General features: G+C 44.9%; 1 protein-coding gene across 1 annotated transcript in view; it reads left to right on the top strand.

The window, feature by feature from the left end:
- LOC120842854 overlaps positions 1-26322 on the top strand; it is a 47064-nt gene that overhangs the window by 10890 nt on the left and 9852 nt on the right. Inside the window, exon 3 of the mRNA XM_042286276.1 lies at positions 17888-17989. Within this exon, the coding sequence (XP_042142210.1) occupies positions 17888-17989 (102 nt within the window). The remainder of the gene's footprint in view (positions 1-17887; positions 17990-26322) is intronic.

The following is a 26322-nucleotide window of genomic DNA, read 5'->3' as shown; positions in this document are numbered from 1 at the left end:
AGATTTTAATGCACACCACCCCATGTGGGGCAGTGCTCGTCAAGACTCCCGTGGCGGTGTCATAGAACGTTTTTTACTGTCATCTGGTCTTTGCCTTCTAAACAAGAGACAACCAACTTTTTTTTAGTGCACCTCATAATACTTTTACTTCCATTGACGTTTCCATAACATCACCTACTTTACTTTCTTGTTTTTCTTGGAAGGTTTTAGAAAATCCTTTTGGTAGTGACCATTTTCCTGTAATTTTAGAAAGTTCAGTATCCCTTCCTTCTCTTCGAGCTTGTGCTCCCAACTGGAAGTCAAATAAAGCCGACTGGGCTTTATTTTCTCTGCAGGCAGTCGTCGATCCTGCTGTTTTTTTAGCTATGTCTCCTGAGGAAGCGACTCTTTACCTTCCTGAAAAAAAATATAAATGCCGCTTCTCTGTCAGTTCACCGAACTTCTGGAAATATTCCCAAGAAATGCAAGCCTCGGTGGAACAAGGACTGTACAACCACCATAAAAGCTCAGGATAAGGCTTGGGGAAGGTTTCGGCGGTATCCGACTGTTCAGAACAAGATCGAATTCAAACAGTGTAAAGCAAAAGCTCGTTGGACACGAAAACAAGCCAAGAAGACCTCACGGGTGAAATATGTATCCTCTCTAAACAGTTTTGTTCCTGCAAAAGAGGTATGGGATCGTGTTCGGAAAATTCGGGGTACTTACCACTCCTTCAGCGTTCCCCTCTTTCCTTCATCATCCCCATCCCTGAAGGATCAGGCTGACATTCTTGCTGATCATTTTCGAGATGTCTCCAGTTCTTCAAATTACACTACTAAATTAAAAAAAATCAGGTCCTTGGCAGGAAAACAGCCAATTGATTTCTCTGGAAGTGATACTGGTTACAACCGGCCGTTCACAATGTGTGAGCTTGAAATAGCCCTTGCAGTAAGGAAGCAGTCAGCACCTGGTCTAGATATGACTCATTATGAACTCCTGAGGCACTTGTCGGCTGAGTCCTTGGTGAATTTGTTGTTTTTCTTTAATCATTTATGGGAAGCTTCTTGTTTTCCACATTGCTGGAAGCGAGCACACATCATTCCCATCTTGAAGCCTGGCAAAGACCCTTCCCTACCAGCAAGTTATCGGCCTATAGCACTGACTAGTTGTCTAGGAAAAACTTATGAACGGCTGATAAACAGAAGGCTAGTATACATTGTGGAACAAAAGAAAATTTCCGATAAAAACCAGTGGGGTTTTAGAAGAGGTCGCTGAACCTTAGATCACCTTGTCCGGTTGGAGACTTTCGTACGTGAGGCTTTTGTGAACCGGCAGCATTGAGTTTCTGTCTTTTTTGATTTACAGAAAGCTTACGATACGGCATGGTTGTACGGAATACTTTAGGACCTGTATAGGTGCGGTGTTCGTGGTCGCATGCTGCGTTGCTTAAAGGACTTCTTGACAGACCGTTTCTTTCAGGTCCGCCTGGGATCCACATCCACGCTCTCGAATGTTTTACACAAGAAAACGGCGTCCCATAAGGAGGTGTCTTGAGTGTTACCTCGTTCGCAATTAAGATCAACAGCCTCGCTGCGGTTATACCACCATCAGTTTTTTATTCATTGTACGTAGACGATGTCCAGATCGCTTTCTCCTCATGGAACTTGTCAATTTGTGAGCGCCAATTACAGATAGCAATAAATAGGATGAGAAAGTGGGCCGATGAAAATGGCTTCCGGCTTGCACCATAAAAGACAGTGTGCGTGCCTTTTTCATTACGTCGAGGGTTGTCGCTAGATCCCAGCTTGCAGATGAATGGCACTGACGTAACCGTTAGGCATGAACACAAATTCTTGGGTGTTATTTTTGATAAGAAGCTCACTTTTCAGACCCATCTAAAATAACTGAAGCGAAAGTGTCTTAAATCTGCCAACGTCCTCAGGATGCTTGCACACATGTCCTGGGGTTCTGACAGGAGGTGCCTCCTGCGACTCTTCAACTCGCTGGTTCGTTCCCGTCTCGACTATGGTGCGGTTGTATATGGCTCGGCACGACCGTCATCTTCAAAAATGCTAGATCCTGTGCATCACCTTGGACTTCGACTTGCCACGGGGGCCTTCCGAACGTCGCCTGTCCTGAGTTTGTATGCAGGGACGTACCAAATGGCACTAAAAAAGCGAAGACAGTTCCTCAGCCTATGCTATAGTTATAAAGTCACATCTGACCCTGAACACTCATCCTTCCGTTGTTTGCAGGTATCTCCTTTTTTACGTCTTTTTGAGAACAAGCCAAGTATAGTACGGCCTTTAAGCCTCCGCATTCAATGCATGTCTGAATCCCCTCAGCTTGCGCTTCCTGAGCGTAGCTTGATGACGAGAGTTCGAAGCATTGCTCCTTGGAAGGCGGTGCACTATACCTGTGACTGGTCGCTAGCGAAATACTATAAGCGAACTGTTGCACCACTAGTCCTTCAGCAAGAGTTTATGACCTTGCAAGCTAAGTATAAGGACCATGCACAATTCTTCACTGATGGTGCAAAAACTCCACACTTTGTCGGTTCGGCTTTATATTCAGAACACTTTGTAAAAGCTCGACGGCTTCACTCTGTTGCCAGCATTTTTACTGCAGAACTTTATGGTGTGCTCATGGTCATTGAATATATATTAGGCAAGAACATCAGGAAAGCTATCTTGTTTGTAGACTCTCAGAGTGCTATCATCTCTCTCTGTTCCCTCAATGATTCTAAGAATCGGCACGTGCAACAAGTACGGATAGAGTTAAACCTGGCTTTCCAAATGGGATACAATATCAAGCTGTGCTGGGTACCAAGCCATGTGGGAATTTCAGGTAATTAGAAAGCGGATAGGCTAGCAGCCTCTGTTAAGGATGCTCTGGAAACATCCGTTCAGCTGCCTCAAGAAGATTTTAAACAAGTTCTTAAAAAAACAATTTATTATGCCTGGCAGCAAGACTGAGACAAAGAAATACATAATAAGCTACACGTCATCAAACCACGTTTGGAGGTATGGGAGAGTTCGCACCATAGAGACCGTCGCCATAAAGCTTTAATGTGTCGTTTGAGAATTGGACATTTACGTGTCACCCATCGACATCTTTTTTGTGGTGAGGACACCCCAGTCTGCGAGCATTGCGGTGAATTGCTAAAAATACAGCATATTCTATGGCACTGCAAATTCTTTGATCAAGAACGTCGAACAAGTTTCCCTTCACTTTCTGGATACCTTCCATTTCATCCAGCCTTTTTACTGGGAGATGAACCTTTAGTTCCTTTTGGTCATATTTTAGATTTTCTTAAAAAAACTGGCTACCTGCACCAGTTATAGATCCTCTGCATAGTAATTCCTTCCTTTTACTATAGAGTCTTTTAATTATTTCTTTGGTGCAGCATGGCCTATGCTGCTTTTTGCGCCATTAAGCACCTAATAATCAATCAATCAATCGTGCCATTTTATGACCGCCCTTTAACCAACACTGACAACGTTGGGAAAAACTTTAACCAACACCTAAGCCATTATTGGACCACTATTGATTACGGCACTTACAACCAATATTGGCATTCAAATTTAATAATTTGCTGATTTAATATTTGCTCCCAACATAATGCTCTGTCCGTTTCAATTTCAGCATCTAATTTGAAGCGCGGTCTGCACGTTTGTGCGGCAGATATTTTAGTAGCCATGCAGCATTGTTTTCGGGTGTATTTAGGATGTTCAATAGAACACTCTATATTAGTACGATCATAAAAGAATAAGACGACCGGAATTGAGAACGGGACGGCTCCTCTCAGTAACAGAGGCAGATTATCGCTATAGTTTTGGTTGCAGCGGTGGGATATGCCTCTCACCCGCTCTCACTCCCACGTCGATGAGGACGACGACGACGACGATTGAGACGTGGAAGATCGATATGCCATGGGCGCTGATGCCAGGATCGCACGGAAATCCAGGTGCGCCATTTACAATTAAAATTCCAGGCCCTCCATTCTCAACTACAACAAGCCGAGCCCTTACCACAACTTTCCCGGGGAGGTGGTGCTCCTCACGGTAGTGCACCACACAGCGCTTTTCTATTGAAACCACACCCATTTGACGAAACGGTTTACTGGAAACCCTATCAGATGCAGTCTGAAACGATCGCAGAAGCCAGCGGCTGGAACGTCTCAATCCAAGCAAGCGCCCTAGTGGCCTACCTCCAGGGGAAGGCCGTCGAAATCTTAGAGACTATCCCAGGGAACTTCCTTCACGACTTACCTATCTTGATCGCTGCCCTGACGCTCGATTCGGCGACTCTCACCTTGAGCAACTTCCCTTTGCGGAACTACGCTCTCGCCGTCAACGTTGTGGCGAGGTTATCGCAGAGCTGGCAGCCAGCATCGAACGTCTTGCACGTAAATCCTTTCCAAGCTCTTTCCCCAACACGATAAGTACCTTGGCTACCGCTTCATTTCTGGACACAATTAATGATGTCCATATTCAACAAATTGCCCGCCTTGGACGCCCAATGACCCTGCGAGCAGCTTTAGTCCGAACAGTTGAAACAGAAGCGGCTTTTTGTTCTACAGAAAGGGCAGCACGTACTACGGCTATCGGCAACTTCTCCATGTTGAACCGCCACGAGTCGTCGCGGCCGCAAACTTCCTTCCGCTGTGGTGCCACGGACATATTGCTCGACAGTGCCTGAATGAACCCCATGAAACATCACATCCGGTAAACGCTTCCGCGAGCCATCGGGGCAGGGCTCGCTGGTAGCTCATCCAGCCCCCAACGTTACATTAGGCATAAGTGCAGGAACACAAACATCAGTAGAGATGCCTAAACCTTACTCGCCACCATGTGTATCTATACATATTGTGGCACTAAACCAGCAGTTTAGTTATCTTGTGCGCACTGGGTCAGGAGTAGGCATCACTGATAGTCGAGTTGTATCTAGCTTTCTAACAAATCTCAAGGCAACAACTACCATCAAGCCCCTTTCTGCCAATGGTTTCGCTTTAAATTCCGCAGGCGTAAGCAACACAACTGCTACATGTTTTTATTGTCCTCACAAATGTAATACATCCGGTCATTCTTGGGTGTGATTGGTGCTAAAACATCGGGCTTACTATCAATATCAAACCAGATATAACCCTTATTGAGACAACAACGATGGTTCTCCCAAATACCCCGAAGTCAAAAAACGTTAGTTTCGCAAGAGGAACCTAAAATATATCAAAATACCCTGCCGGCCCACTTTGGTGTGTTCATCACTTGGTTCATCGCATTTTTACTTACTTTCGGCCAATATTGTTGGCAAGTAATTAAAAACCGCGTCATCAATTAACATAGGTGTACCCCAAAAGGCACTAGACTTACTGCAGTCGTCTCATACGAACAATTGACCCAGCAAACACTGGAGTAGGGTGAACGCCGTTGTGTCGGAACGATTTTGTCGAGATGCAATATTCGATCCTTATCTGAAGTGCTTTCCCTGTCACGAAATGGCAGCTCCGAGAAGCATTCTTCCCTGCAAAGATGGTCACACAAAAATCCTCGTTATAAACTTCAGATCTACCGACACAAGCATTAGTCTCGGAGGAAAGTTGTGAACAGTAACTCAGCAAACCCATTTCCGGACTGTTTCGACTGTTATCCCCGTCGACAGCATGGGTTTTTCAAGTATCTAACAAAACAGCATGGAACGAATTGAATTTCGGTCCTAACCTGACGGAGGAACAAGTTCGGTCCCTCCACGCTTTACTTCGAGAATTTCGACACGTTACAGCAACAACCTCCAATGACTTTGCTTGCGCTTCTCTGCTTGAACATAAAATTGATACAGGAATGTATCACCCCATTCACCGGCATCCTCGTTGGGTTGCCCCTTCGGAACGACAGATCATCAACGAACGAGTGCAAAAAATGCTCGAGCACGACGTCACATCACCATCTAATAACCAATGGTCATCACCGGTGGTTCTAGCTTAACCCCCAAAAAAATAACGGATCCATTCGTGTTTATGTCGACTACAGAAAACTCAACAGCGTCACTAAACAAGATGTCTACCCACAACCTCGGTTAGACGATGTCTTAGATTGTCTCATGAACGCAAAACGTTTTACCACCCTTGATTTGATATCGGGGTACTGGCAAGTCCCCATAAACCCGAGGACGCAGAGAAACCCACATTCGTAACATGCGACGGCCTATTTCAATTATATCGGTTACCATTCGGACTCACCAATGCTCCAGCCACATTTTAGCGGCTAATGGAAAAGTGCTTGGTCATCTCAAATGGACAATGCCCTAGTCTACCTAGACGATACAATCATGTATGCCCTTACATTCATTGAGCAAAGGCGCTGACTCCATCTTGTGCTTCAGGTTTTATCGGATCTTGGACTTAAACTGAAGGCAAAAAAGTGTTTTTTCGGCTTTGGACAAGTCACATATTTAGGACACTAGATCACTTCGGAAGGCATCCTTCATGATTCTGAGAAAGTGCTATGAATTGCAGAATATCAACCTCCGACAACGATCAAAGAGCTAAGAAGCTTTATAAGATTCGCGTCCTATTTTCGGCGTTGCATAAAAGATTTCGCGAGACGCACACGACCGGTACCCATCTTACTGCTGAAAACAACCACCTGGACTTGGAGGAGGCTCAAACACGGGAATTTGCAGACATCAAGCATGCCTTGCTAAACCCTCCCATTCTAGCACACTTTAACGAGACTAATGAGACAAACCTACACATCGATGCTAGCAGTGATGGTTTGGGGGCAGTCTTGCTCCAAAAGGATTCATTCGACACCGAAAGATTCTTGGCCTTCGCAAGACAACATTTAGACGATTGTGAGAGCAGCCTCAATTCCTCCAAACTAGAATGTCTGGCCGTGGTGTGGGCCGTCAGCAAATTTCGTCCTTATCTCTATGGTCGTCATTTCACGGTAGTAACGGAAATGCCGTATTGAAATGGTTGAAATCCAAGCTGGTCTTGACGCCAAAGCTTACAAGGTCCAGCTGCAGGAATACAAATTCTCGCTTCGTCATCACAGTGGATCATGTCACCAAGATGCGGACTTTCCTTTGCCCAACCCTGTGGGAATTTCTGCTGCTCAAGACTTGTACATGGCACAGGAACCGGTTTGAACCGGTTTGAATCAGCTTGAATTGGTTCGAAACGCTAAACTTAAAATATATTTTCCGCGTTTTTTTTTTTAATTATAGACACTATATTAATAGTCAAACCAGCAATTATATAGATCTTTGTCATTCGTAGAATTCACTTTTATTTTCAGGTACCAAAAATAAATTTTGTTATTTAATTTCGATGACAGTAAGAAAAAAGCTAGATTGACTTTTGAATCAACGCCTTTTTTTGTTTGTTTTTTCACCTCAGTCGAGAATATTTTACGTGAATCGAAAGGTTATCTGTGTGGTAAGCCGAGTAAAATACCGGTGATTGGTACAATTTTGCTTGACACTTTTGAAAGTAGAATCTTGTTGTGCTGTTGAAACATACGAAACAATTACAGTGCGTAAAATCATCAAATGGGAACGTCCCATGAAATGGGACGTTCCCATATATATTTTGATATGTAGTTTACATAGCACCTTTCATAATATATATGATGACGACGCCACCGAGCTAAAACCAAAATTATTTTCAAAATGTCAGGAAAGGTTTCGGGCACACCCTTTCGGTGTACAATTTATCGAAGCACTGAGCGGCAGTCACAATGCTTGCTTCCTGACTAATATTGCTTACACTAACCAGCGTGTTGCAGGCAAATAATTATGTATAAAAGAGTGACCTTCGTACTCAAATTGGATCTCGCAAAAAATTGCGAGTACCGAAGTGAACATTTTCGACGTAGCTAGGCGTTTTAAGGTTTGTGCTTGACAAAATGCCGGTCAGTTCCATGTATTTGCAAATAAGCGTCACACTTGCATTTTTTTAATATAGCAAAGTAGTATTTTGTATTCTATTCGACATTGCAGCTACTTAATTGTTCACTTTCTGACGGTCTGCGTGCGTGATTATCAAAGTTCCGCCACGTGCCACTGTGTACTTTGCATTTGTTCATCAACTACATCAAATATTGTTGTTGATCCCATAAAAAATGCAACATACTTCTATATGTTTCAGAAGTTGAATATGCGTCAGGAACACGTGTTATTTAAATCAGATTCAAACAAAATATGGTTTAAGGTTCTCCAAAATCATTTATAGACGTGCCTATCGAGAATTAAAAAAAAGCCGGAAAAGATTTATAGCGCGAATTTCATATAATTTTGGGGTTCATTTAGTTATGATGTATACCTTTAGAATGATCGGCTCTTTTTTATGTTGTCATGTCTTCAGCCAGTAACAATTTTTGAGAGCGCAGCTCTTAGGCGTCCGTTTCCGGCTTGAGCGGCGTCGGAGTCGGCGTCGCCGTAACCGCGCGGTACATTACGGGAAATGTCCCATAATGCACCGCGCGAGTCCCCCTCGGGGTCACCTGACCTACGTGACCCCCCCCCCCCCCGAGATCACGTTACCCCCAAGTCGCATGACACCCCCGCGGTCACGTGGCCTCCCAGGTCACGTGGTCCCCTCCCCGAGGTCACGTGCCTCCCCCCCCCCCCCCCCCCGAGGTCACGTAACCACCCCTCCCCCCGGACGAGATTGAAAAATGAGGGGAAGAGGAGGATAAGGAGGTGAGAAGGATGGAGGAGGGGTATACTTTCCCCTCAGTACTTTTCCCTCGTCCTCCTCAAGAGCTGCGCTCTAATTCGACGTTACAGGGGGTTGTAAACGGCTTCCATTTTTTTTTTCATTGTCATAAATAAATTTTGCTCTATGAAACTCAAATGACCGCTTAAGAAGGACACGAGAGGAAGATACTCGAAAATACGCCATCTGTTCAGTCCGCGGAAAGCTGTATTTAAGTTCGTTGTTTGGCAGTGTGAAAGGAGAATTGAACCAAAATTTCAAGCTCGGAAAAACAAGGCTGGGCGCATATGCGGGACACTGCACAACACCCCCCCCCCCCCCACCAAAAAAAAACACACTTACACTGCTATGTCTCTAAAGGAACACCGTATATTTTGGAAAAGAAGTACGCGATTGAGGACGGCCGACGAGGCCGACGAGACAAGTCACGTCACGATTCCCTTTCCCTCTACTCCTCGCTACGTCCCGTCGTGCTGGTGAACCGAAGCGAAAAGGAGAGAAGCGAGGCCACTTCCCCTCATTTTTGAAATCTCCCGGAGGACAATGACGTCAAATACCTCGCTTGATCGCGCCCTTCTTCTCCAAAAGTACGGCCATCCGTTTGAGATATCGATGTACGAGTGACGTTTTAGAGTTCGTACCGTCCCGTTCAACGCTTCAGCTGCCGTATTTTGCGAAATCCAAATTTCGGTTCATTATCGCTTAAAACACCGGGTCTCGGGGTATGCCAAAGAGGACCGTGTCTACACATTATAGATGTAAAGGCAAATACACGAAATATGCATAAAGAGAGATAATAAATGTTATTATTCTGGATAATTCCATACACGACGCCTCACTGCAAAAATAAATATATAGAGAGGCATGTTTGAAACGTAAACACGCATGAAGGAACTTCGACTGGTTGGGTGAAATATTTGAGATATACAGACCTTCACCATCCAAGTCCTTAACAGTTAGAAGCCCCAGGCTTCAATACGTCTGGTTAAATAGGTTTAACGGAACTTAACCATCGGCGTATGTCAACGGACTAGGGCACTTGAACACATGTGAATGAAGCCAAGGACACACTGTAGATGGAAAAGAAGCTGCTCACTCTAAAAAATGTTTGTGCGTCTACTTTCACGCACAACACTCGGACAGCCAATCAGCGCAACTTAAGGAGGCAGCTCACCGAATGATGATGCCGAAACATGTGTTTAGACAAAAAAAAAATCACAGTCTAAGTTATGACATTAAGCAGTGCAAAACATCACACTTGCACTGCGTAATGTTACAACTCTGCTTCTTTTGGCCTAAGCAGATGTTTCGGCATCGTCATTCGCTGAGCTGCCTCCGTAAGTTGCACTCATTGGTTCTCAAAGTGTTGTGCGTGAAAGTAGACACACATACCTTTTTAGAGTGCGCTCGCCACGTGCAAATAGTTGCCCCTGATGAAAAAAACAACAACAAAAAATTCGGCTTTGAAACGTCCTAACCTAACTGTGTAATACTTGCCTGGTTATGGTTCGTATTTCTGTAAAAGAGATACATGGAATGATATTCCTAATTACGCATAAATAGCGCGAAAAACAGGCAATATATTTCTAATTTAAATCGCATTTGGACATCAGCTTACACGAGATCAAAACTTGCAAGATACTGTCTCCGGAGGCTAAAGATATATTCGATTTTACGTGCACTTGTTTTTGGACCTAAATTTACAACTGTGTGCTTTATCAGTCATGCACGTTCTAACATTTTATTAGGCTGCCATATATCCTCCCCAGACTGCTATATATATACTGCACAACTTTACAATTTGGATATCCTTGTTTGATAATACTTCGTTTCAGCTTAAAGGGGTATTGCAAATACACAAAGAAAACCAAATGCTGCTTCGAAATGCGTGTGTATCAGTGCCAAACACGAGCGTTCAGTGACGACATTAGTCTAGAGCGTCGGATAATGACGTCATACAATTCTAGAAGTAGGACTGGCTAAATAGGCCCAAGTGAGCCCTTCTGATTCTTTGAAGCACGTGACTCTTAATCAAATGTTTGCTTGGAACGGCCGTAAATCCGTTGGGCATTCGCATCTTCATAAATGGATATTAATTTCTAACACTTGGAAAGATCGCGCATGGTTGTAGCACGCCCCTGTCGGTTTGGTTCTCTGATGGTTCAGACCTACAAAAAAAAGACAATTCACAAAAAAAAAAATGCGCTCAAAATTTTGAACTAGTTTTACCTATTATATTCAAAATATTTTAGATTTCTTATTTTTGTTCTGTTTATTGTGTTGCTAGGGTACCCACTTGCTAGTTAGAGCGAACGCTAAGCAAAGTAAAGAATCGCTAGAAACGCTTTGCAGGGCCCCTTTAAGTCCAGACGCAACCGATGCTAAAAGCGCTAGCATGTGGTCCTGAGCGGTGCTTGAACTGCACGAGCGCGCGTGCTTGGCAAGGATACTGAAAGCCCGGAGCTCGTTCTTGTAGCTTCTGCTACGCTGACACTTAAAGTGAAACGGGGTATTGCGTTGAGAACATCACATTTCACCAGAAAACTGAGCTGCTTAACATTGTTTGCACCTGACATCATCGTAGAAGATGCTAGTGGTCTTTGATATATTTTTTTGTGTGAAAATCAAATTTCCTTCTGCGAAATGCACGCTCCGTGCAACTGATGAATTCAGAAACAAAAATTACCTTGCTTGGTACAGCGTCGTGAGTAATGGCGCGAACGTCTGCCACCACGAAAATGCTTTTTCTGGCAGGAGCGATTTTGCAAACGAAGTAGTTTTGCGGGATCACGATGTCTGGTCTGTGCTGAAGATGCGGAGCAGAGGAACCTTTACAACAAAGTATTTTTATTTTAAACTTCACCCTTTTTCTTTTTACGAGGCTCCTCTAGAGAATACTTTTTTTTAAAATTTCTGATGGACTTTCTCTTTCGTTTGGGAGAGCCAAATTGACAATTACATTTGTGTAATTTCTTAAGAATAGTTCTTCATTCTTCTTATTCTGCACTCAAAAATCTCTGGAGTTTACATAAAACTGCAAGAATTTGAGCGGCTGCCTACGAACGGCTGTCCCTCTGAGGCCACTCGAGTCTTTCTTTTCAAGTATCCCTGCCGTACGCAATTGTAGTTCTATTTTCCGTCTGATTATTAAGCCATATTTCGTCCTTTCATTGCTTCTATTTTCTAGGACAACTGTCTGAGACAGTTCAGCTACAACGATAACATGTTTGGGTGGATCAATGATGTGTGTGTAACTGTAAAATGGTCTGTGCAACAAGTTTTGTACTTGCAGTAAATAGCGCTAAGAGCTAATACTCGACGTTCAGAACTTGCAAAAACACCCATTAGTTTTCCTCTCTGCTCAATGCCAGAGGCAGAAAAAATAAGGAAGCAAACAGCTTTCTCCTCAACTCGCTCATAGAAAAAGCCGCGATGTGACTTGATGCTGATTGTGTGCCACCAGTGTTCATTATACTCAAGCACTGGGGTTGAAAAAAAAGAAACTATGGGTTGAGATTTAGACATTGTTAGAGTTCGGCTATTCTCATTTTTTTTTAATTCAACACGCCACCAATACGAATGTTTGTGGATTCTGATTGTCAAGAACCCGTACACTCGGCTCGGGCTCATGACATTCGAGTATATCACGGTGTCACTTGACTTGCGGGGAGAAGTTGTGATATAATGAGACGTCACGGTGTCAACAACACTATACATAGTGTGACGATCTCAATTTAAGTGGACTTGACGTGGAGACTCACGCGACTACGTCACGGGGTCACGTGCCGTGAAATTATTTGACTGCAGGTCTTGGCATTATGTCGTCAGGTCACCAGGTGACAAATGATTGATCGTAGTTCCAACAGAAAAGCGCCAGGCAAACGCACAATTTCTGATACATTGCAAATCGGGACATGACAATTTGATGACAACATACAAATGCAGCAGCCGAGTTTTGCTTCTCAACCACTCATTATTTTGTAATTAAAACAAAATTACCCTGAACCGTTCTGAACCGGTTAGCTTTATATTTTTCCGGTTCAATTCCGCTTCAGTTTCATGAGAGCGGTGAAGATTTCGGTTCGGCTGAATTCCAGTTCGGCTAACAATAACGGTTCGGTTTCGTCTTTCGGTTCATTCGATGCCGATTCGGCACTCTGCCTTGAATATGAAATTGTTCCTTGCGTTGAATATGTTTTCCGAAATTATCTTCATTTGTGCCGTAAGTTACCTTCTACATGTCCGCTTCATTATTTACATTTTTCTCTTTATGGCTGTTTTGTTTCTCTTTTAGTAGACCGCCTTCAGTTTTGCTTTAAGGATGCGAAGAAAAACTTGTTTTACACTCTCTGCAAGAACGAAATGACTTGCTTGTTGGTCAATTTATGGGATGTAGTTTCGATTTAACTTTTTTTTTTCATGCAACAATCGTCTAGTGGATAGTTGGTGACATCACACACTGCAGTTGCTGCGCGTCTGTGCTGCGTTTGTGGGGCTGATTGGTCGTCTTTATCAAGCAGGTCTCCGGCGTAGTCGGTGGACACTATGGAGACAGTTCCTGCCACTTGATCCTTGGAACGGGTAGTCAAGTGAAGTTGACTTGGTCTCACGAGGTATTGTCTGGTGGTTCTCGTATTCGAAGAATTAAGGCTGAACTCTATGGAGCGAATTATGCGACGAATAATTGACGAACGTCGCCCGACGGCACTCTCGCTTTGCGCGCGACGTAGCAGCCAGTGTACTGATGCCACGCGCAGAGCAAAAGCCGCCGGGCCAAATTCCTTCATATTTCGCTGCATATTCGTCCCATGGAGGATTTGAGGAGTGCAGTTTTCTTTACTTTTTTGTCAACTACTGATATCTTAATTAAGCATTGGACTTCAAAATTGATAGCGAATCCACATTGTTGTCGCTTTTGCTAAGCAGTACAGTAATACTAAAGCCCTCTTCGAGACGTCCGGTAGGTATAAATGTTTCGATGGCATCGTCTATGCATTTCATGTGGCAATCCTATGTTGTTACCCTCTCAATGATATTGTTAAATTATCTTACTGTAGTTGTTTACGGTATGTCTTCCTCGAGTTAATCAGACTCGTTATTTTCATGCGTTATGGAGATTTGTGTTAGACACGGCGTTCGTGGGTATCGCTGCGTTCGATAATTCCATGGACACCAGGTGCAGTGGTTTCAGCCTCATTCATGTTGGAGGTCGATCGTTGGCCTGTTGGCTTGTATTACCTTTTGTTGATGCTGACATTCAGGTTCTCACCATTTGTTTTGCAAAATTGGATAACTGAATTATTTACACAAAGAATAGGAAGCTGCTTGTGTGGTTCATCGCAAAGTTCGGCTTCTATTCTTCCCTGATTTTCTTTCCCACTTCTACATCTTCCTCGTTTTCCTTTTTCACGTATTTCTCTTGTACTGGATGACTTTGTTAATCCGAAGAGAGTGGTCAAGGTCACAAATCCAATACGCGACACCCCATAATAAAGAATGCACTTGCTCCCTTTCATGATGCACCGTTTTCTCTTAGATCGATTTCCTCTAAATGTGTAGCCAGGTTCCCGCAGTACATACCCACAATCAAAAGTCGGTCTAGTTTTAGTAGTCCGAGTTCAATTTTGCTACAAGGGTACGCAGGAAACTTGTTTTCCACTCTGCAAGAACTTACTTGATTGTTGGTCAATTCATGGAGACGCAGTTTTTATTTGAGACTGATTTTCACATGCAACAATCGTCAACTGGATAGTTTGTGATATCAGAAACTACAGTGTAGCCGCGTCTCTGCTGTGTTTGTTTCGCTGATTGGTCTTCTAACACCTAAAAAAACCTTCAGAGTAGTATGAAACGTGTACAAACTCGCAAATGGACCAATCGCAGCGCAGGAGGGCGGAGCCAAACCCGATCGTACAGCCCAGGAATGCGGGGCTTTCTACCCCCTCTTCCATTCCATTGTCCAATAACAGGCCGCGGGTATCGATGGCCCAGCACACAGCGATCCCCGACATAGATAGCCCGCCCACAGGCCATTGGCCAGTAATCATTCGGAAGTCGTCGAGGTCCAGCCTCCGAGTCACGTACCCTTTGTAGGAATGAACTCACGTCCGCGGCGCCTGACTGACGTGAGCAAGGTGCGTGGGAAAGACAGGTAGGAGGGGGGTGGCTGTCAATCACAGCGGATGTCATCATTCCATTACCGCTGGTGACAACCCGATGACATCACAAGGGGATGTCACCGGGTTGTCATCGGTGACATCACAACTTCACCAATGACATCGCGTTGTGATGGCATCGGGTTCGAGCTGCATCCGACAGAGGGCGCTAGGCGCAATGAGATTTACACTGAAGCGCGGGAAAGCGGTTTTGCGGGGCGTCATTGCTAGGATTACATGACAAAGTTCATGTGATATTATTTGAATAGCTGGATGGTAAAGGTTTTATTCGCTAAAATAGGATTCTGCGGCGGCTGTAAGTCGCTCACGACACCTTATGCAGAGCAGTCCGACACTCTACCGCTATAGCCACCAGCACAGCGCTTCCTCAACCGCTTCACTCGTGCTAGTTATCCGTATGTCGCATGCGCGCGCAATTCAGATCGCGTGTTAAAGCTGTCCTGCTAGTTGGCTATTGTTACCTGTTTAAAAAAATAAAGGCGTAAATCGACGGTGTATGCGTCAATAAATGAACGCTATCAGTTGTTATCCTGTAAGCCGTGTGTTGACCTGAGAGCTGTCGACTCAAGTAGCATCCTCCAGGAAGATATGGATGCGTCATTGCACTCAAACCTTGTCAGTCGTAGTCGTGCTACTCGAGCTGTTGACTCGAGTAGCATCCTCCAACAAGTTTTGAATGCGTCATTGCTGCAGGTCATGTGACCAAGGTCGTGTGACGTAATAATATTTAAATCGTCGCGCAAATGTGTTTGATTGGTCGTATTCCTATCGCGTGATTTCGCGACCGATTCAAACAATGCTCGCGGATTCGTCACGTCGACGAATCCGCGATTGTTTACGCAATGACCTATATATAGGGTGTTTCACGAAAGGTGGACAAATTGAATATTGCGAAAACTACGCATCGCAACAGAAAAATGCTTGTGTCGTTTTGGTCCTGGGCCGGCGGCCTATCGAAGAAAATTATGAAAGTTCGGGATAATTATAGTGTTCATTATTTTTGCGTAATTAACTTTTTAATATTGTGCTTAAGGGCATGGTTTCAATTAGAAAAATGCTCAGCATCATTGAAAAACACTAAATTAACAAATTGCTGAACAATAGAAGGCAGACGCAGCATTTTACGGCTTCTGAAAAACCGCACAAATTCGATTGGTTTTTAAGTTTCGGTTTGCAGTCGGAGCGCCTCTCGGCCCCGCCGGCACCGCGCCCCGTGGAGAAATAGTCTCTCCTGCCTTGCAGTCTCTCCTGCCTTGCGCGAGGACAGCACAGCAGAGGTTGGTGGCACGATTTGTCCACGGGATGCGGTGCCTTCGGGGTCGAGGTGCGCTCCGATTTCAAACCGAAAGTTAAAAACCCGACGAATTTGCGCGGTTTTTCAGAAAGTCGTAAAATGCTGCGCGTGCCTTCTATCGTTCTGCAAATTGTTGATATAGCATTTTTCGATGATGCTGAGCAATTTTCTAATTGAATCCATGACTTTACCCTACCGAAAAATCCGGTATAACTTTTCGCTATCCGGATAATGGAACCGGAAGTCTATCTGGATTCTATCTGGAGTCTATCTGGAATTTAGGTTTTCAGAAATTATTCCTTTGTCTTCAATCTTGATTTCGGTTTTCCGGTAACAAATTTCCGGTTCCATAATCCGGATAGTGATACCGGATTTTTCGGTAGGGTAATTATCCCGGACCTTAATCATATTCTTAAATAAGCCTCTGGACCAGGGTCAAAACGACAGAAGCATTTTTCTGTTCCGATGTGTAGTTTTCGCAATATTGATCTTGTTGTCAATTCCTATATACATTACAGTATATAGGTTCCTGGCGCGATAGTATTCTTTCTCTTAATCTATCTCTCTTTCAGTATCCCAAACATATTTCGTTTTCGATGCGCTTTTAATGCTGCGTGATATTTTCGGAGTTCCGTTTTCATTTTTGTGGGTTTCTTTGTAACACTACTGTAATTATGTAATTAGACAAGTTAATGTTTCCTCGACAGTATACGGATAATAATGCGCACGGTAGCAAGTTGAAGAATAACACACACGACGTAAAAATTTATGCAAACACAATACGGCCATTTTGACAATATTTAGATACGTTTAGTGTGGTAATTCATTTAACAGTTAGAAAAAAACATAAATGTTTGAAACATATTTTAATTTGGAGCTTGTGTTTCGGACTGTTTTACGACGATGCTACCACTCCCTAGCTTAAAGGCGAGTCGCTAGCGGGTTTTCCATTCTAACGGAAGCTTTGGACCTCAAATACCAATACAAGATTATATATATGAGAAAATGACGCGGATAGAAAAAAAAGAAACCTTGACGAGCGAGAACTGAAAATAAGGGTTTAGTAGGCGACATTGTGCCAGAAACCAAGAGAAACATTGAGGTTCGAAGCAAAAGTCGCGGCGTCGGCGTGACAGCTCGGTTATGCAAGAAAGTGCGTGAGTGAGATTGTGCCTCGAAGTCGTGAGAGAGTCTGAGAGAGTCGGCAGGGCCACGGTCAGCTCCTTGTTTACTACACTCGGCATCTCGAACATTCAACCAATAGTTCATTTTAGCGTAAGTCAAAACGCAGCCGACGCTACGAGTAAATTGAACCGATCAAGCAAACTCAAAAGCGCAGGTCACAAGTCCTTTACTGTTTGATTGGTTCAGCCATGATAGACACGTACAGAAAGATGAGGAACACCATGATGCTGCGCTTTTGACGCTGTCTGATTGGTTCCATCAGCTAATAGCGTCGGGCGCTGCGAGACGTAAGATCAAACAGAATATAGAATGTTTGGATGTGAGCTACGGCGAGACTGGCTAGGCAAGGCTCTTTTATCAATATGGTTTACACTCGTGGTAAGAGTAACCACGAATCTTCTAGATGTACGGAGGACGGTTCCTTCTATAGTATAATGGACGCGTCAGTATTTTATGTGCACTTTAGACATTCTTATATTATAGATATACCAACAAAATCTTATTAAATAGGCTCATAACGTTACATTGTTTTAGGATTATGACCGGATGAGTATCTCAAATTGTTGGGTGACTTGCAAGCAAGGCTCCAATATGTTCATGTTACCACATGTTGAATGCCAACGAGTCCTGGGATCTGTAAGTCACTTTTTAAATTATCTTTTTACTTTGCGCACTTTGAAATGCAAGTTATCGTTTGGGTCTCTCTCCTATATTAGATGCATTAAGGATTTTTACCTTTGATTAATATTTTCTTCTTTTTCCTCAAGGATGATTTAAACATGGCGTATTTTCGATTTACTCCGAAGTTAGAACCACGTTAGAATCACTTAAATGTATTTTGACAACCCCACATTTTCTGATTTGAGTTGTGCGTTAGTTATGCACGTCGGCGGCCTCCGTTTGCAAACGCGTCGTTTCGTGAGAGATGGAGCCACTCATGCAACTGACGCCTAGACTACACGCACCAGCCTCGGCGGCGTTTGTTGCTTGGTCGTCGCATAGAGGTTGCTGCTGACGAATAGGCGGCTGCAGATCGTAATGCGTCCATAAACTGAAGGAAAAGAGGAGACAAGTTTCTTTGATTTAGTGGCGAGACCATTGGCTTAGAGATACGAGTTGACTGAGCAAATTTTGTCGGTAATTTTGCGTGAGCGAGAAAGGGAAGGTTAGTCAAAAAACTTGAGGAGTCTTTTAGCGACGGTGATCTTTTGACGTATAATTAGGCATAATGGTCATTATGGTGTCTCAGACGTGCCTTCATTAGTTGTAAAGCAGCATTATCCAAGATTCGGTTGAGACGCTTTCTGAGGGCCGGATGTCGGTACTATTTAGGAACAACAGTACAATGCGTTAGAAAGCGGGATGCCACTTTCGGCCGTTTATCTCTCACAATCAAGCGCGCTTGACGAGTGTTGTGAAGACAAAGGCTGTGCGCCGAAAAATTTGTCATGTAAAGCGTCTCGCGGTCTGGGATGCGTTTAAGAAAAGAAAAAAATAACACGTGTTGTGTGCATGCGCGAGGTATTAACGCGGCGGTGCTCTAGTTCATCTTGCCCTCGGCTGTTCTTTACATACCACTCGTTCACACGACATGGTGGCAGCGGTGGCATTCGGCCACCGGGCAAAATCGTCTCCGAGAAAGTTCGAAGCACCAGAGTTTGAGGAGGCCGAACGAGAACAGTAAAATGTTTCACCTGGCCAGCGCCATCAACGGGAAGAGTGACGGCTTCGGCACATCTACCTACCAAGCGACTAGCGTCCAAACGAACAGCGGTCCTCCTTTTCTAAAACCCTTCGCGGTCGAGCTCCCGGGAAAGTTTGATTTCAGAAATCGCCACGACTGGACAAGGTAGATCACTCACTGGAAAAGATACCGGAGTATCTCTGGACTCCTTCAAAGGGACGCCGCGACACATGTAAGCACATTGTTGTAAGCCATGGGGAGACAGGAGGAAGACGTTGTCACGTAACTCCATCTACCAGAAGCAGAGCTAAATTACTACGGCGTAGTGAACAGCAAGTTTGAAGTACACTTCATTTTCCGCCTAAACGTCATCTTGTAAAGAGGGAAATCTGACACGACGAAGCAACAACCCCACGAGACAGTGGAGGCCTTCTGTACGGTCTTATAGAGTTCAGCGGACTCCTGCGACTACGGACTACTTCGCGAGCGGCAAATCCGTGGTCGCATCGTCGTAGGTCTTCAGGACACGAAGCTGAGCGAAGAGCTCCAGCTTGACGCGAAGCTCACGCTTCAAAGTGCGACAGCATCAGCGCAGTCTTTCGAGACCGTGAAACGAGAGCAAGCGGAGCTCCACAGCGATAAGACGGAGTTCAGGGAAATCGAGGAGCTCCGTTAAAGGTACCAAAAATAGAAAGGCAAGAAAAAGGCACACGCTCTCGGGGTACATCAAATCATTATGGAGATTCTAACAGTGCGGCATGGAAATGCCGATGGTGAGGCAGTTCGTGCAAACATAAAAACACAATGCGCTGCAAGAGGCCAGAAATACAACGCTGGCAAAAGGGTAGGACAATTTGAGAGCCTATGGTTCTCCAAGCTTGCAGCAGGGTCTCACATGTGACAAGTGCACAGACAAGGTCTGAACGAAGTGTTCCTGGGTGCACTTGTACACGCACATAGCGGAGAGTTCTGGTACATCAAAGCAAAAGTCAACAACCATGAGATCACATTCAAGGTGGACACTGAGGTTGATGTTACCCTATTGAAAATAATTCTAAAGGGCCCATCAGCCTTGAAGGATTATGGGACCGCACAGGCCTTCAAAACCCTTCAAAACTACCCTTCAGGTATACCCCTCAGAAAAAACCCTCCAGTCCCACAGACCTTCAACCCAAACCCCTTAGCCCATCAACCCTTTAGACGCCCAAATGACTGTGAACCATAGACAAAAATTCAGTTCAAAACGTTATTGAAAATTTATTGCGGTCATTGAGTTTGATATGCGCATTAAAACTAAAAAAAGCGATAAAAACCAACGCTTGTTCAAATCCGGGCGCCAGCAGCTGTCGAAAAAGAGATCATATCAAATAGGAACAACTAACTTCTTTAACACAACGAAAAATATCTTTCAAAGTACTCACAATGCCGTTGGGTAAATTCCTGACGTACGGTAGTTCAGCTAATAAAACGGAGCAGGTGCACCTCACGTACACATACACAGTCTCAGTAAGCACGTTTAGCGAAAACCACGAACTCGCAAGCAGATCCCGTCACCGTTGAGAAATTCCGAGCACAGTCACGGTTTCGTCCACGATGTCGTCGGAGCGGCGTTTTCCGCGTATTTTTCGCTCGCTGGATGCTTCTGAGGCCGGTCGGACGAAGAGGCGCAAGGAACAAGGCGGGACAGCGGCCGTCATCCACCGTCCCAGGATGCCAGGACCCAAAGTGCTATGATCCCGGTGCACAGGCACTGCGAGTAGACCGACACCGGCCACCATCTCCTTGAATGCGCTGAACACGATGGTGCTCGAGCGGTGCTGAAGGCGGCCAACGCCGAACTGGGGTTCACCTGCGGAACCAAGGAAGAAACGGCACGGATTAAAACAGACCAAGGAGCAAGCCCTCAAAGCAGTGCTTACCTTTCTGGATGTAGGAAAACGGTCCGTTCCAGATCTCCATGGCGGTAAGAAACACACCGCCCACGAGCGGAAAGAAAATGGCTATAGCGGCCTCCTGACTTCTTCGGCTTCCTCATACCACTCTCTCCCACCGACCATTGGAGAAGCGTGCTGTCCGGAACTGGCGGTATTGCACCCTCTCCCCATTGCCGGGCGGAGAGAAGCGCAGTGTGTGTGTGTAGGCATTGTAAAAGGGGGGGGGGGGATTTGAGTTGCCTGTTCGTGTTTTTGGCGACGACGAAAAAGAGAGGACTTCCGACTCTGGTAAAAAGCAAAATGGTTTTGTTTATTTTTTTTTCCTTTTTGTGGACCGTCCCCCGCGGGGAAACCGGTTCCCGGCACGAGTCGCTGCCGCTTCGCCCTCGGAATCTCCCCAGCGTCCCTGAATTTGGGCAACGCGCTGCTCTCGGCTTGCCCTTTTTTATTATTATTAGTGCAACAAGTAAAGCTTGTTCGCCTCAAAACGCCGCTTGGCCAACAACACTCGGCCCGCGCCTTGTCGATTCTCCACATGGGGCGATCGAACCCGGGTGTTCCGCCGCCAAGGGGGCAACCCCCTTGGCGACGGAACACCCGGCCAGTGACAGACGGGTCGAGGAGCCCAGTTGTGTTTGATAGAAGAGCAGTAATAAAAAACTCACCGTACACACATACGATCGACATTCTCCAGATAATTATTTGTTTTCCCTTTGTGAACAATACGTAGCTATGTTCTAATTCTGCGACATGTATTTTCTCCACCTAGGCCGTGTCCCCACAGACATCTCAAGCAGCCTGAAAGTTTTCCCGACCCCATTAGAAAAGTCCTTGACAGGCTTTCAGACATTTCAAGGCATTGTAAAGGGGACTTCAGACATTTCAAGAGAGCCTCTGACGGGGCCAAGGAACCCACCAGGAAATATCGGTGCACCCTTCAGACATTACAAGAATTCCTGAAGTTCCCTTCACACCCTTTAAAGAATTCCTGAAGTCCCTTCAGAGAGCGATTTTCAATAGGGTATCGCCATTCCTCCTAGCGAGTACGAGATCAGAGAGATAGCGTAACTGGAGCCAGCCGGAAAATATCTTCGGGGGGCAGGCGACTCGCCGTTGACAACACTCGGGAACTTCCAGGTGACGATAACTTCTACCGGCAAAACAACGAGAGAAACTGTCTACAGATAGGAAAGACTCCGACATCCTCTACTCGGTCTTCCGGCGATTTAAGCTCCGCAAGTACTGTTAAGCCTAAACAAAATCAAGGCTGACAACCAACTGGAGCATGATCGCGTACTTACCAAGTACCCATAAATATTTCAGAGAGTGGGGAAGATGAAGGTACTTTATACCATCTCTCTTTACCCAGATGTTGAGCCTTTCGCCATCACGTACCCCAGACGAGCACCCATCGCACGTCTGCCCCGAGTAGAGCTGAAATTTAAAAGAATGCAAGAGATAGACGTCATCGAGAAACTGGAACACGTCACAGTCTGGTACCTACCCATGGTGGTGGCCAAAAAGCAAGAAGCTCTCCGGCTCTGTGTGGACTATACGCAGTAAAACTAACAGATCGTACGGGGACGAGTCATCATGCCGACGGTGGAGGAAAGCCTAGCCAAACTCACAGGATCGACTGTCTTCAGCAAGCTGGATCCTAGAAAAAACTGAAAGGCGAGTGTAGAAAATTTATTCTACGAAATTGACTACGTCATAGGAGAAACCACAACCCTGCTGACGGGCGACCATCCTCGGTTACGCCGTCAAAGACCCGAGCGATCATGCACTCGTGCACCACAAGTACCAACCATACGGCAGTGCAAGCGCTCCCGTCGCTTGCGCTGCGCAACAAAAAAAAATATAAAAAAAGTATTTGTTCTTTAACGTTTAAAAACATAATATTTTTTTTAATACGCGGAAGAACTTTTAGTGATGAGAACAAGGGGGAATTTTGTTTTGTGTTTGAATGAAAGTAAGACGGTTTTTCTTTATCCTTCGCACGTAAAAAGAGAAAAAGCTTCTTTTTTTAGTATTTTTTTTTATGAAAGTGTTTTAAACAAAAAGGCTCCGAAGTTAACACGCGTCACCCGACACCCAAAGTGGGGCGCTTCCTCGAACCGATCCCGAACCGCGCGTACACCCGTCGTAACCACTGTGGTCTTGGTTGTGGCGGCCAGAGACCCCTAAGTAACACTCAGAGTGTTGTGTCCTCGCGGAGCACGCCTTAAGTCGAGTTCGAGATCACGTGACATTTAAACGCCCCAAGTTATTTTTTTTTACTGCAATAAATAACAAGCGAATAAGTTGTACTCCGTCTTCTAACGGTTTCCCTTCCCTCCCTCGCGGCTATGTACCTACCCCTATTTTTGTGACGTGTACGATTCTTGCTTGTTCCTTGCCGTTTTTCGCGTCTATCACTTGAAGAAGGGCGTCCGCCCTAAACGTTGTGTATACCTTTTGGTGCACATCTTTTTACGAGTAGTACAACCATATATTTTTAATTATATGTTGGGATAAAGTTCACTTGGCAGTTGCTAGCCATTTTAAGAGATTTGTTTACTTTTGCTTCACACTGCAGCCTCATTGCAGCTGTAGCATCCGGGTGCGTTCCATAAACTACTCTACTAATATGGGGACATAACATAAAACTTTATATATACCTTGGATAATGTTACATAGCAGATTTCTTTACAGTGCAGAATATTTACATACAGGTACACTTGTGAGGAAAGATAGTGTGGGTGCAAGTAAGGGAAGAAAGGAAGGTAAATTTTAAGGTTTCCTTTGCTTTACCTTGCGTGCATTCCTGGCTCACCAAATGCCCGAAACTGCAAGGAAGATCCGGCAACCAGGATTTTGAACGATTCCATGGAGTAGGTCTGGCAGACAGGCGACAGATCCTTGATCTTTTTTGAAAGACGTGGGCTTGACACGATTGCCCGAAGCCTTCTCTAAAGTGGACTGTCTGGAATACGAGTATGAGGGCAATATTCTGATAGGTACCACTCTACAAATTGTATTCTTCCCCCACATCAGGTACACAGGTCTATGCCGCACGTGGTGCAAGTTTAATGAACTTACCTTGGGCTAATCTTGGGCGATCACAGAGTGGCTCGTGTATGCGCTCGGTGTAGGGTTCATCATGGCTGTCTAGCTTCTCGGCGACCTGGTTCAGGAGGCACACCGACATGCTTATATGATGGGTTCGCTGACTTTGCCAGTCAAGACACACAAGTAGAGGCGCGTGGTTACGGGTTGCTTCCATACCTCAAGCACTTTGCGGAGTTCACTCCGACTGGCTGCATGAGTCCACTTGTCTACGCCTAAATAGATCCACTAGTTAGCTATGCCTCGAAGTGTCAACTGCCATGCGGGATTCCAACGTGTAAGGACCACTTCGCTCAACCGACCTTTGGAGATGTGCTATGGTCAAAGTAATGCTTAGTTCCTCCCTCCATGGTCCTCATATAGCACTCTATACCCTGATGACGGTCAGCATTGCGAGGTTGATTTTAATGCAGTGCTTAAAACACTAGACAGATTGGCAATCAATATAGCAGTTTGCACGTATGTGACATAAAAAAAGCCAACGGTGATATTCTTCTGGTTGAGCTTGCTGAAGCCACAAAGATATGCCACCCTTTCCATGGCGTTGCTTGACGTCATCTCATCCGACTGGTCACAACATGTATACATTAATTTCTTGGAACAGACAACTTTGTATGCTCTTATATGTGCAGGGCGTATAGCTGGTATCACCCGGAAGATTAGGGTGACCACTTTGCTGCTAGCGAAATGCGGGACACGCGGGGCAAGGGGGGGGGGGGAGAGGAAATATATTAACACGCACACAACGGACCTAGGCTCTGTTAACACATTTATTATCCTGCACTGTTTATACACCTGCTAACTGTATTGCAGCAGTCAAGCTCAAATAAGTTCCACTCCCAGTGATAAATTTATTTTAATTCCAAACATCTCATTACACGTCTCGAAGTTGAAAATATAAAAATGGACGATATCAGAACTCAATGCATTAAATATAAATAAGAAACAGGAAATCTTATTCGGGTTATTGTCTCCTGCCAACGCTTACTTTTACCAACATGGTCATACACAATGTTTTTACATCATGTTCTTTTTCGACCGTTGCAAATGTGGCTGCCTTCACTAGAAAAAAAAATATCCACAGAAACCCTTTCGCATTGACACAGCAATGTGAAAATTATTACAGTATCTTATATTTAAACATTTGGCGAGCAATTTTTCTTACGATATTTTGCCACCAAAGGGCATGCGCGTCGAATCTCCTACAAGAACAAAGGTCGCTTCCTCCAATGCTTGGATAGAAAATGGCATATCATTGCGATTCACACGAATACCATGCGAACTCCGCGCTTTCCCGTCCCCGTTGTCTGGTAGCACCATGAGCTGCGGAGTGAATTTTACGACAGTGTGAAGTGCGGGACATTTTGATGATTTTGGAATTTCTCGCGGGACGCGGGACGCGAGCAGTCCCGCGAGTCGCGGGACGGGTGGTCACCCTACGGAAAATGCCTCTCCTCCATGTCGTTCTCCTCGTCTGCATAGCAAGGACATTTTAGGGACGTTTTAGAAGGCCAGGCACTGATTTGTTTGCCATTATTGTTAATATGGTGGGTAACTGTGGCCAACGCTCACCCGAGTCACTGCCGTCCTCAGCAGACTCATCCTCCACATCGGTGCTGGTGTCGCTGTCAGAGCTACATGAGCCACGTATCTTCGTTTTGCTGTCGGAGTCCCATGGGTCATGTGGTGTATCTTCTGGATCATCACTGGCGCTTGTGTAAAAAGGCCTATCGAGCCCATTCCTGCAACTTACCTAATCATCAGGTGGTATGGGAGTCGAACTGCGATGATGACTATCATAGGCCCTTAATTTGGGGGTTGTCCTCTAGACTGGATATGGTAGTCGAGCGTGCAGTGCTGTGGCATGCTGCAAATGTAGCGTTCCAGCACCGCACAATTGGTTCACCTGTGCAGCTGCAGATGTTATACACATTTCAAACAGATGCTTCATTTCCACTTAAGCTAAACAATGCCGAGGTTCTCTCGTATTAATCTATACAACATTTCAGTTTTTAATCAGACTTACGCAATGTTGTAGTGCCTACTTGTGTGCTTGTATATGCAGGATCTGTCTGTGTACTAAACGGTGCACGAGGGGCGAAACAGGAGTAATTGGAAATTCGCAACAAAGATTGCAAAACAAAGTGTGTAGGGTCTAACGATATTTAACCGGTGTGAATGCACTCATAGTCAACTGAAAGTGTCAGCACCGTATATGAAAGACCTATTTTTGCAAATATCGC

The sequence above is a fragment of the Ixodes scapularis genome, unplaced genomic scaffold, assembly GCF_016920785.2.
Source record: "Ixodes scapularis isolate PalLabHiFi unplaced genomic scaffold, ASM1692078v2 PGA_scaffold7__128_contigs__length_106722199, whole genome shotgun sequence".
In the NCBI taxonomy this organism is placed as follows: Eukaryota; Metazoa; Arthropoda; class Arachnida; order Ixodida; family Ixodidae; genus Ixodes; species Ixodes scapularis.
The sequence above is the reverse complement of the archived record's forward strand: the minus strand, read 5'-3'. Positions and strand labels throughout refer to the sequence as shown.